Genomic DNA, 10,888 nt, shown 5'->3' on the forward strand with positions numbered 1-10,888 from the left:
TTTTTTAATGTCAACTAATATTGTTTGGATTATTTTTGTTGGCAATCTTTTCTTTTAATTGTGTCTCCCCTGAACTAAAATACTGACTTGGCCACTATGAGAGTGATAACATACCAATGAAGAAGAATGAATCGATTTTTTAAGTAAAAAACTTTAAATAATATTAGTAGGAGCCAAAAAAACAGGCCGTTCCAATTAAGGAGATATCATAGTATGACTTAGGAAAGAATATAGTAAGTACATATGACCCTAATTAGTTTGTTAATTCATAGTTGATCCCAAAAATTTAGGACTAATTATGCAACATCGAAGTGTATATGATAAATTGATATCTTTTTTTATCAGCCTAGTATACAAGAACTCCAAGCTAGGAGGCAAAGAAAAAGAGAGCTTCTTCTCAAATGTTTTATAAAATTCAACCAAAAACATTATTTTGGTCTTAATGGTTGTAGGCCTATACAAAGCACTCCATAAAACTTGATTACCAAAATAAAAAATATTTTATACGTTGCGTCAACTAAGATTTGGATGTTGTTAGTACTATTACTATTGTTTGTCACGGCATTCAAGATACATCAGGTAGTAATTATTGTTTCTTGTATGATCATTAAATCATTTTTCATTAATTGGGTCAAAATGGACCCTGTAGGATCATTTACAGGCGCATTGTGTTTTTTTGTTTTTGTTTTTTGAGAAGTATAGATGGTCGGAGAGGATACAGTAGTTTAAATCACAAATATGAAGTAACATAAATAATACCATTACCGTTGGATTATCACTTAAAACAAGGTGCAGTGTTCTAGCAATTTTTGGACAATATGAGGGAACAAGTAAGTTATTTTGAAGCTTATTGAACCCAATATATAAGAGAAATCTTTTTAATTTCATCAATCTTTTTAACCTGTCATGAATTCCAGTGCGTCAAACAGACATATATGCAAACAATGTCGCTGCCACGTTTAAAAATAAAGTGTAAACTCTTTTTTGTAAAAAGTAAAATAATTGGATAAAGAATTGACTGACTTCTATTATCTTGAAACAGATTTCAAATTGAGTTTTATTTCATAAAAATTATTTCCATTACAATAGAACATAACATACTTGTAGTGACAACACTAATCGGTGTTGTAGTGACAACACACCTTAGAATACATATCATATTTTTGCAAATTCAATTGTTTTCTTCCCATCATGAGCCTTCTTGAAGAAATGTCTCACATAATTTGAATACAGAACTTGCTTATATAATGCTTCTTCACCCCCTGCAAGCACTTCTGGGAAAGGACCAATCATGTCATCTGGCCTAGGATTAACAAAAATAGGAACCGAAATCCTATTCTTGCTTCCATTGGCAACCACACGGTGCTCAATGCTCTTGTACCGACCATTGCTCATTATTTGTAGTGCATCGCCAACATTGATCACAAGGGAGCCGCTTATAGGTGGAACATGAACCCAACTATCATTGTTTCCTCGCACATAGAGTCCACCAATATCATCTTGAAGGAGGATAGTAAGGGTTGACACGTCAGAATGACGACCTATTCCCACAGTGAGCTCAGGGTTAGGACATATAGGATAATAGTTAAGGTTAATCCTCTTTGAACCCATTAAGAGAGATTTTTTTGTCTCATCAATTTCCTTCACATTTATCCTCTTCATTAATGCCTCTAATAGCCTTTGGATAACTGGTTCAGACCCCCTCATATATTCCAGAACTTGATCCCTAAAAGCAAACAACAATTAGTCTACCAAAAACTATATATATACATGAGCATATACTATTTGGTCCACAAAATTATGTTTTATGATACTAAATTTTTTTTAATAATAAAAATAGAAATATATATATATATATATATATTATGATGAGATCACTATTGATTGAAACGATATAATGAGATGTAATTAAAAGTTATGGCTTGTTATATCGTCATATTGAGTTAAACCAGATAAAACTTGAACTTAGCCCATTTAGTGAATTATATATGCATGTACGTACGTACACAAGCATTGCATCTATATTATATGTCATGTATTTGTTGTGTAAACAAAATTGAGCAAAGTTAAGCTCTGTTACTTGCACGCAGAAGGCCACAATGCATAGGCCTCTTCCTCGGACACATAAAACATGCTCAGGTAATCTTTCCATTCAAGAGCCTTCTCTGCTTCAGGACTAAAGCTTGTGCCAAACCGCACGCTGTTGGAAGGTGAGTTTTCTTTTGAAAACTTCCTCTTCTCCTCAGCTGGCAAATTGAAGAACCTATGTGTTGCGTCCTTCACATTCTCCAGCACTTCAATGGGCACTCCATGGTTGATAATCTGAAAGAAACCCCACTTTTCTGCAGCATCACAGATTGATTCTGAGACTTTTTGTTCGTCCCAGTTTGACATATCAATGATGGGTATAGACTCTTGAGGCAAGATGTTGCTCACTGTGATCCTTTCTTCTACAGGTTGGATATATTGCTTAGGGAGGGTTTTGAGTCCCATTTCTGAGAGACCCTTTACTCCATTGCGATTTGTTATGACAAAGTCAGTGATATTAGAGGACTCACTGATAGGTGTTGCAACTATTGGATCCATTCTTACAAGAAAGGAATAAAGAGAGAGCTTAGTATTTAGCAAATGGCTTGAAGTTGAAACTAAGATGTTTGGTGTTGGTGTTGGTGGTGCAATTTGCATGGTATTCGCACCTATTTATATAGCACTGTCTCAAGAATTTTAAGGTTAATTTCTATTTATTTAATATATGCCTCACTAACTCAATGTGTTTACCGGTCAGAGAGCCATGGCCCGCAAAGTCGAAAAAAGGGTCTTTGAGAAGGAATTGATATTGGAGTGTTGCTTCATTCTGCTAAATACAGGAATAATGTGATTTGTTTTACTTTGACTTTTCAATTAAGATGTTAAAGAAATTTATATATTTCTTTTACCATTCGCTTGAAATTTTGATAGAATAGTTTATTTTTAGGGGTAAAATATTAAAACTATTTGTGAGATTTGGGCTAATGACAAGTTCAAAAATATCGAAACTTGCTCCTAACGTCATTTCTTAACACAATTCAAAATTTTCATTTCTCAACTTGCTTTATTATTTGAGAAATGATATGTCTGCACTATTTTTAAAATATTTTTACAACAAATTTTATGTGGTAAGTTGTTATTGTTGAAGCAAAAAAGTAATCTTAGTGTTAGATTCAAATTTGAACTAATAACAACTAATCATCTATAATTTGTTGTGAAAATGTTGTGAAAATGTTTTGAACATAACATCTTTCTATAACTGGCTAACTAGACGCTCAACTCACGCATATAATTGCAATAATGCAAAGAATTTTCAAACAGTGTTAAATTGCAGTTTGTGCTTAGAAATTAAATTGAATTTTTTTTTTTATAAAAAAATTCTTGGTAGTACTGATATTAACCAAACCTCAAAAGTGGTTATATGACCTTTTTTTTTTCTTTACACTTTACTTTTGAATGTTGTGATCATTAGCGGAGCCGCACCAATTTTCAAGGCCAAAATACCACTCCCTTTCTAGCCATAGCAAGAATATGTAAGTTTCTTCCTGAATTGCATTCTTTCTTTTCCCCAAATTATTCTTTAAGTTTTAATTGATATCTTATGTTCAAGGTATAAAAAAAAAAAAAAATTTTGGTTATTGATCTTTATTATTATTTAACTAGTAAAAAATAAGTAGGCCAAGTAATATATAATAATAATAATAATAATAATAATAATAATAATAATAATAATAAAATGTTTTTTAAAAGAAAAAGATGTTGAGAAACGTCTGTGTGAGCTTATGGGTGAAATTAGTCAAATTACTCACGTAGCTTGAAAGCTTCATCAAAGACTTTCAGCTACCTATTCCTGATATAGATATCAAAATTCAAAACTTCACTCTAGATTCTATAACTTGTCTGTTAAGAATGAATTGTTCAATTTCATAACTTCATGTATGTTATGTTACAACGAATTTGGTTCTTTCTCTACCTATAAAAGAGAAATTCAAACACTGAATAGTTAAAGAGAAAAAAGGGTCAAGAGAGAGAAACCCAATTCTATAAGAATTAAGTGCCTTTTATATTAAGACTTGATTTTAAGAAAATTTTAGCAATGGATCAAGATAAGCTTTATTATTAACTTGTGTAGTTGTGAAATCATGATAATTCAAGATCCTAAAATTTTATTATGATTGTTTATAATCTAATAACATAAAGAATACATTTACAGTCTGTAATTTTAAAGTGAATGTCATTTTTATATATTTCATCTTAGCATGTGATTTCTCCATTGATGATGCTTGTCCTCTCAAGTTGAAACTTGCATGTCTTAGGCCTATTGATCTTCTTTGTTCTTTACCTATTCCTGATATAGATCTCAAAATTCTTTTGTATATAAGAGCATTATTGGACTAAGTGCATGTTTGGTAGACTGTAATAGACACTGTAATATAATAGTTATTCCTATAATTTAGTTATTCTTTAGTTTGGTTATATTTTTATTACAAGGAATAATCATTCCTTATGAATAACTATTCTTCAAAATGAGGAATAATTATTCCTCTTTAAAAGGTTGTATTAGCTATTCCTTAGTAAATGCAATAATTTCAAAACCTAATATATTTCCAAATAAACAAACTTTCCATATACATCCAACAATTATAAAAATAAAAAAAATCATAAAAATAACACATATCTCTCTTAAATTTAAAAATAACAATTTTTAAGGAGATATAATTTATGAGTAAGAAATTTCCTAAAATAAATGTTTAGTTTCATTCTAATATTATAACTCATAACCAAACTAATGAATAGGTTTAGTTGTTACATTACAAAGCATTTTATTCCTAGTAATAAAGATTACAAATCTTGTCGTAATCCCCATTCAGTATACTAAACGTACCATAAGTTAAATATTTGGGGGAGAGGAGGATGGGGGGGGGGAACTCCTATTTTTGTAACTAAATCTATTTTTCATAATATATTTAAAATCGAAGCTTTGGACTTTTGGTTGACCTCTCCACAATTTTTCACATTAGCATTTTTTATTTATATTTTTAAATTTGATTTAATTCTTTAGATTTTATAGCACCAAAATTGCAAAAAATTTATTAAATTTCTTAAAAAAAAAATTTTAGTTGTTTGGTGCCATACAACCACTATACTTAAAGGAGACCTAAATTATCATCTAATTAGGGAATTTTTAGATAATCCTAACAAACTATATAATAACTCCTTTAATATAAATCTATCCTAAAAAATGAAATATATCTCCATTAATTTGGTAATTTCTACGTTGATGGCATTTTTTTTTAAAAAAAATCTATCATATTTCCTTATATCTATCAACCACATTTTCTTTCTCTTCTTTTTTGGTATTAATGTTGATTAGAAATTATAATTTTAATAGGATTTAAACTCTATACTTATATCAAATGAGACTCAACAAATATATATCATTTTTAATCAAATGGACTCTACAAACATATTCATCCTTTTAAAAAAAATTATATAACCAAATTTGATTAGGAATCCATAGCCCTATATTATATTATAAATAGTTTTGTTTTGTTTTTTTTTTTTTTTCACTAATTTTTGTTACAATTTCAACTTAGCTTTTCATTCCTATATTATATTTTAAATAGTTTTTTTTTTTTTTGGGGATTATTCTTCTAACATCACTTTGCTGTACAGTCTCTTGCATTGATTTTGGTTCTTGGAGTGCCTTCAAAATAAAATGTATGTAAAGTTTTCTTATCAGATTTAAAGTTAACATATATGAGAGATATTTTGGTCAATTAGAAAAAGTTTGATGAAACATAAAAGGAAAAAGAACTAAAGAACAAACAAATCTGGAAAAAAGAAAAGAAAAGATAGAGGCTTTTGGAGATTGTTTTTTTTTTTTTTTTTTTTTTTTTTTTTTTTTTTTAATTTTTGGAATTCTCTACGTTCATGTGTATGTATGTATGTATTGGGTTTAATTGAATTGGAATTATCTTTGAAACTTTGGTTTTGATTGAATAATTAAAATGGTAGAAGAAGCATGTTCCAATATTTGGAGTCTTCTGTTTATGTGTTGTTATAGTTTAAACTTGGTATTTGAATTGTTAAATTGTTAATTCACAGTTTCATTGTTCATCTATTAATCATGAATAATAATATTGCTATTTGCAACCATTATGATATAGTAACAATGATGTGATCATTTCGAATGCTTTCTTTTAGAGTTTAGATAGAGTCTATTTTATGATTAAAAAAGTTTACAATTAAAAGACTTTTGAAATTACATTTTTTTATAAAAAAAAAAATTATTGGATACGTTGGACCTTAAATGACTTCTATTAAACACCATCCTTTATGACATCACTAAAAAGAAAACTCTTATAGATAGGTATTAGGATATTATTTGGAACTATCATAACAGACTAATGTATTACACATGGTACAGATCTAATTGTAACATCTTGTACTATAAAATAAAAATTGGGCCTATGGTTATCTTCTCTTTGCAAAAAATGATTAAATTCTCATTAATTGTGATAGTTCACTTTTAGGTAAAATAGAAACTCTATTAACTAAGTTTTAAGAAATTTAAAAATCTCTTTCAAAAAATTTCCAGAACATTAGATTTTATTTTAATTAGTTTAATAATTTTATATTGTAAAAGAAAAAAAATTTATACATTACATACAATCATTACTTCAGTTACCTTCTAAATGATGGAGGATATAAGAACGCAAATTGTAGATCTACTATTAAGATAACATAAATTAGATTGGTGGTGGATAGTAGATTTAATTGTGGTTGAGTATTGTGTGAAGTCATCACCATAGAATTGCTCACGCTAGGATGTGTTATGTGGAACCAATGATATGAAAGAAAATGAATTTTTCTAAACTATTATATTGAACAAAAAATTACTTATTTTCATTCATTTTCAAGTTATACATTTTTTTAAGTCAAGTCATAGACCTTTAAGCAAAATAAATACTTTTAATTTTGATTTAACTATACCGTGCATTGCACGGGTTAGCGACTAGTTATACATACTATAAAATATTTTTAAAGGCACCAACCATGGCTGTGGCTCCGCCCCCATGAAAGTGGTTTAGTTTTGAAATAAGACCAACAGAGGTAATTTGGATAGGGTACCCCGGTTTTGGATAGTGGTGGCTTTTGGTGTCCATGGTGCCTCTAAAGAAAAATGAAAAATAGAAATTGAAGAAAAATTACAATATTTTTTACTAAAAGATTTTTTTTTTAAAATGATTTAATTGAAACGGCACAATTTTTAAATAGAGGTGACACCCTAATGGAGGCCCTTTTTGCACATAACCACGTGTCTTTCGGTGGAAGAGTGACTTTGCTAGACCTGGATTTGTTTTGGGGAGTTCAAAATAGATAAGCCCAAAATTTAAGAATTGTGATAATGGTTAAAATAAATAAATAACATGTTTAGCGTAATAGCTTTGATTAAGACACTAGCTAAAGATCTTAATGATGTATATTAAGTGATTTTAAATATTAGAGAATAATTAATTATGTGTCATATGTCCAATGATAGAATGAGTCCAAAATAGTCCATATCTAGTTGTGGTTTATGGCCCATGTTCAACATAATAAGGTATGTCCAGCTATGGTCTATGAATAATGTATTTCAAATAGTTTATGTCCAAATAATATACATGTCTAGCAGTGGTCTATGTCCAGGTAATTTATGTTCAGCAGTGGTTCATGTTCAAATAATATATGTCCAACGGTAGTTCATGTCTAGATATTATATGTCCAGCGGTGGTTAATGTTTAAATAATATATGTCCAGTAGTGGGTAGGTTCAACTTGTCAACATTTTTGTATTCATTAGTGAAATATTAGCGAATCCATTTTGTTAAATAGTAAGATATTATTAGTGTAAGTTGCATTTTGTGGTATAGTGATAATGAAACAATATGTACTCAATGTAAGTTTATAGATTGAGACATAATAACTTATCTTGATATGGTTTGTGGTTCCAGCTATAGCATAACTTTATATGGCTTATGGCTCCAGCCGTATAGCATTAGTGAGTTGATAACATTCCAGTGGTATAATAACATGAGTCCAGCAGTACAATGATAATAAAGTAAAATATACTTAATAATGTAAACTTGGAGCTAAAGATGTAATGACTTATCTTCATAGCTTGTGGTTTGTGGCTCTAGTCATATAACATCAGTGGACTTATAACATTTCAGCCGCATAATAAAATGAGTCCAGCGGTATAGTATGATATTATGAGTCCTTTTTATTGTAGTTGCTACTGGAGTTAAGGCAGCTTCTGCTGGTACTTTTGGCTAAGTTTCCTCTTTTGGAAAAATATATGTTTAGTCTATGGTTTCATACAATACATTTTTAGTATGTAATAAAATAGTTGGTTGATATTTGATGAAGTTTAAGAGATGTAATTATGGTATCTCTATGTTTTGGCCAAATCTTAGAGAGCAAGGAAGGCATTTAATGTTCGATTAGATATTAAATAGAGATAGCCACTAAGATTTAGGCATGTGTTTGATATTGATTTAAATGAAAATAATAATATAATTTAGATTATATGATGAACATTAAGTTTTAGGTAAAAAGCAATGGGGAGTTTTATCATTTTAAGTGTTATATGATATGAAAGGCTTACCAGATATTATCTATTGGACACTGACTTGATAGAGTTCAGGAAATTGGAGAAGAGATGCCAAGCAACATGTTTCTTTTAATAACTTTGAACCGTTGGAGCTTTACTGAACATACTTCTTGACCCTCCAAACCACGATTCCTAAAATTTTTCTGATGAGACTCATGAGCTTGGATCATGAGCCATAAATGAGATGTTGTGCCATGAGCTTGAATCATGGGCTTTGATGAGATAATATTGCCATGGGTTTTGGACTGTGGGCTTTGGCATCATTTTGTGTAAATATGGGCTCTTTTGGGCTTTAAAATAGATTTTCTCAAAATTCATAATATGTTGATGTGGTATGGGTTGCCAATGAAATAAAGCCATATGGCGTGAAATTTTTTTCCTCAACACACCTTATACTCAATAGTGAGTAGAGTTAAAATGACTCAGATTAAAGTATTATATAACTTTAGGGGGTCACAATCCAAACTTTTAAATTTTAAAGAATAAAATCAAAATGATCAGATTGCAATTTACAATTAAACCTAAAATGTAACTATGTAAGTACAAGTATCTTTGCAGATGTTCATATATGAATATGAGTGTTTTGTTTAGGTACGTATGTGTTGAGGTCTAAAAAATCATAACACCAAGGCCCAAAAATAGCACAACGGGCCAACTCCATAGAAAGTAATATTAAAGTGGTTGCGCTCACCACAAGGGAAAAGGATGGTAAGCCCAAAAGATTTGAAGCCCAAAACCCATGAAGGGACAGGCCTTAGGGCCCATGAAACAAAGGGAGGAAAGAAAAAAGCCTAACCTATCCAGAATCAGAAAATCAAAGGGAGTCCAGTGAAAGAACTGGGCCAGGATACCCAGAGGCTGCTAGGGGCTCGGGATCCTCGGGGTGAGCACTAGAGCTAGGAGGAGATTGAGATAGTTCAAAAAGAGTACCCAGAAACACAAGAAATAAAGGATAGATGCATCCTTCTCAATCGCCCTATGATGCAAAAAGGAACTAGAAGGCTTGGAAAGTAACAATTCATGAACAAAGGGACTGGTACCTCGGGCAACCCAGAAAGAAGAACTATTAAGAGAAGTAACTAGGAAAACCTTCAATTTGGCAGGAATGAATTCAGCTTACCTGGGAAAAATGACAAAAGGAAGGACAACAGAAAAGTTGAGCCTGAAAAGGTAAGGTTTAAAAGCCTTGAGGGAAGAGAGATTGAAGGTCAGCCTTCTAAGGACATCCCAGAATGGAAAGTCAGCAAGAAGCTTTTAGGGAAACAGCACCAAAAGAAGAAAACTGTAAGAAGCAAGGAAATGACTAGTCATCAGAATGGCTAGCACAATATGGGCTCTGGTACCTAGAGGAGCAGAGGAAGGGAATCAATGGTACCCTGGAACCATAGAGTGACATTATAAAATGAAGAAGCAGCCAACATTGGAGGGGCATTCAGCAAGAGTAAATCAGAAGAGAATCATTGAGAAAAATCTATCAAAAAACTTAAAGAAAGTAGTGAAAGAAGGGTGAATATCATCCGGTATCCCGAAACAGCTACTATAGAACATACTCAGATTCAAATCTTGCGAGTCTTAGAGGCTTAGATAGCCATCTAAGTCTATATTTTTTGAGCCTATTTGGACCTTGTAACACGTCTTAGTGAGCACATTGTAATTTACAACTAAAGAAAGTAATGAAATATGTCAATGTTTTAGGGATCCTTAACAATATATTTGTCTTTTTCTTTATTACATTGTTCCTTTACTATTTTTTGTTATTCAATACATATAGGATCCTTGTTCTGTGCACCACTTGATTTGTAAACAGCCCATTTGGCTGCGGTGAACCAAGCCTAGTCCCTTTAAACAACAACTTAAAGGCCCAGGGTCCTTGCTTTAAATTGGGCCTGGTCATCATCCAAAAAAGGACCCTCATAGTATGTATCTATGCATCATGTATTTGTTGTGTAACACTAAATTTAGCTAAGTTAAGCTTTTTTACTTGCACACGAGGCCACAATGCAAAGGCCTCATCCTTTGACACATAAAAGAGGCTAAGGTAATTGAATGTTTTTAGACCCCTTAAAACACAAGTTGTTTAGCCTAATTATTTAGTCAAGTGATTACTTAGATAAAGTATTCAGATCTAGGTTAACACAAGAAAATCATATCATGTAAATAATGCGGAAATATAAAGAATACACGATATGATAACCCAAGAAAACCA

At 31.0% G+C, this 10,888-nt stretch overlaps 1 protein-coding gene across 1 annotated transcript; it reads right to left on the reverse strand.

Moving 5' to 3' along the window:
* Nucleotides 1–1,041: 1,041 nt before the first annotated feature.
* LOC111991086 (feruloyl CoA ortho-hydroxylase F6H1-3) lies at nt 1,042–2,688 on the reverse strand. The gene is made up of 2 exons (XM_024022868.2): nt 2,081–2,688; nt 1,042–1,726 (listed from the first exon to the last, which is right to left on the reverse strand). Exons 1-2 carry the CDS (start codon nt 2,683–2,685, stop codon nt 1,156–1,158), a joined length of 1,176 nt encoding a protein of 391 aa, XP_023878636.2. The 5' UTR covers nt 2,686–2,688; the 3' UTR covers nt 1,042–1,155.
* Nucleotides 2,689–10,888: the final 8,200 nt, after the last annotated feature.

The sequence above is a fragment of the Quercus suber genome, unplaced genomic scaffold (assembly GCF_002906115.3).
Source record: "Quercus suber isolate HL8 unplaced genomic scaffold, Cork oak 2.0 scaffold_192, whole genome shotgun sequence".
NCBI classification, from domain to species: Eukaryota; Viridiplantae; Streptophyta; class Magnoliopsida; order Fagales; family Fagaceae; genus Quercus; species Quercus suber.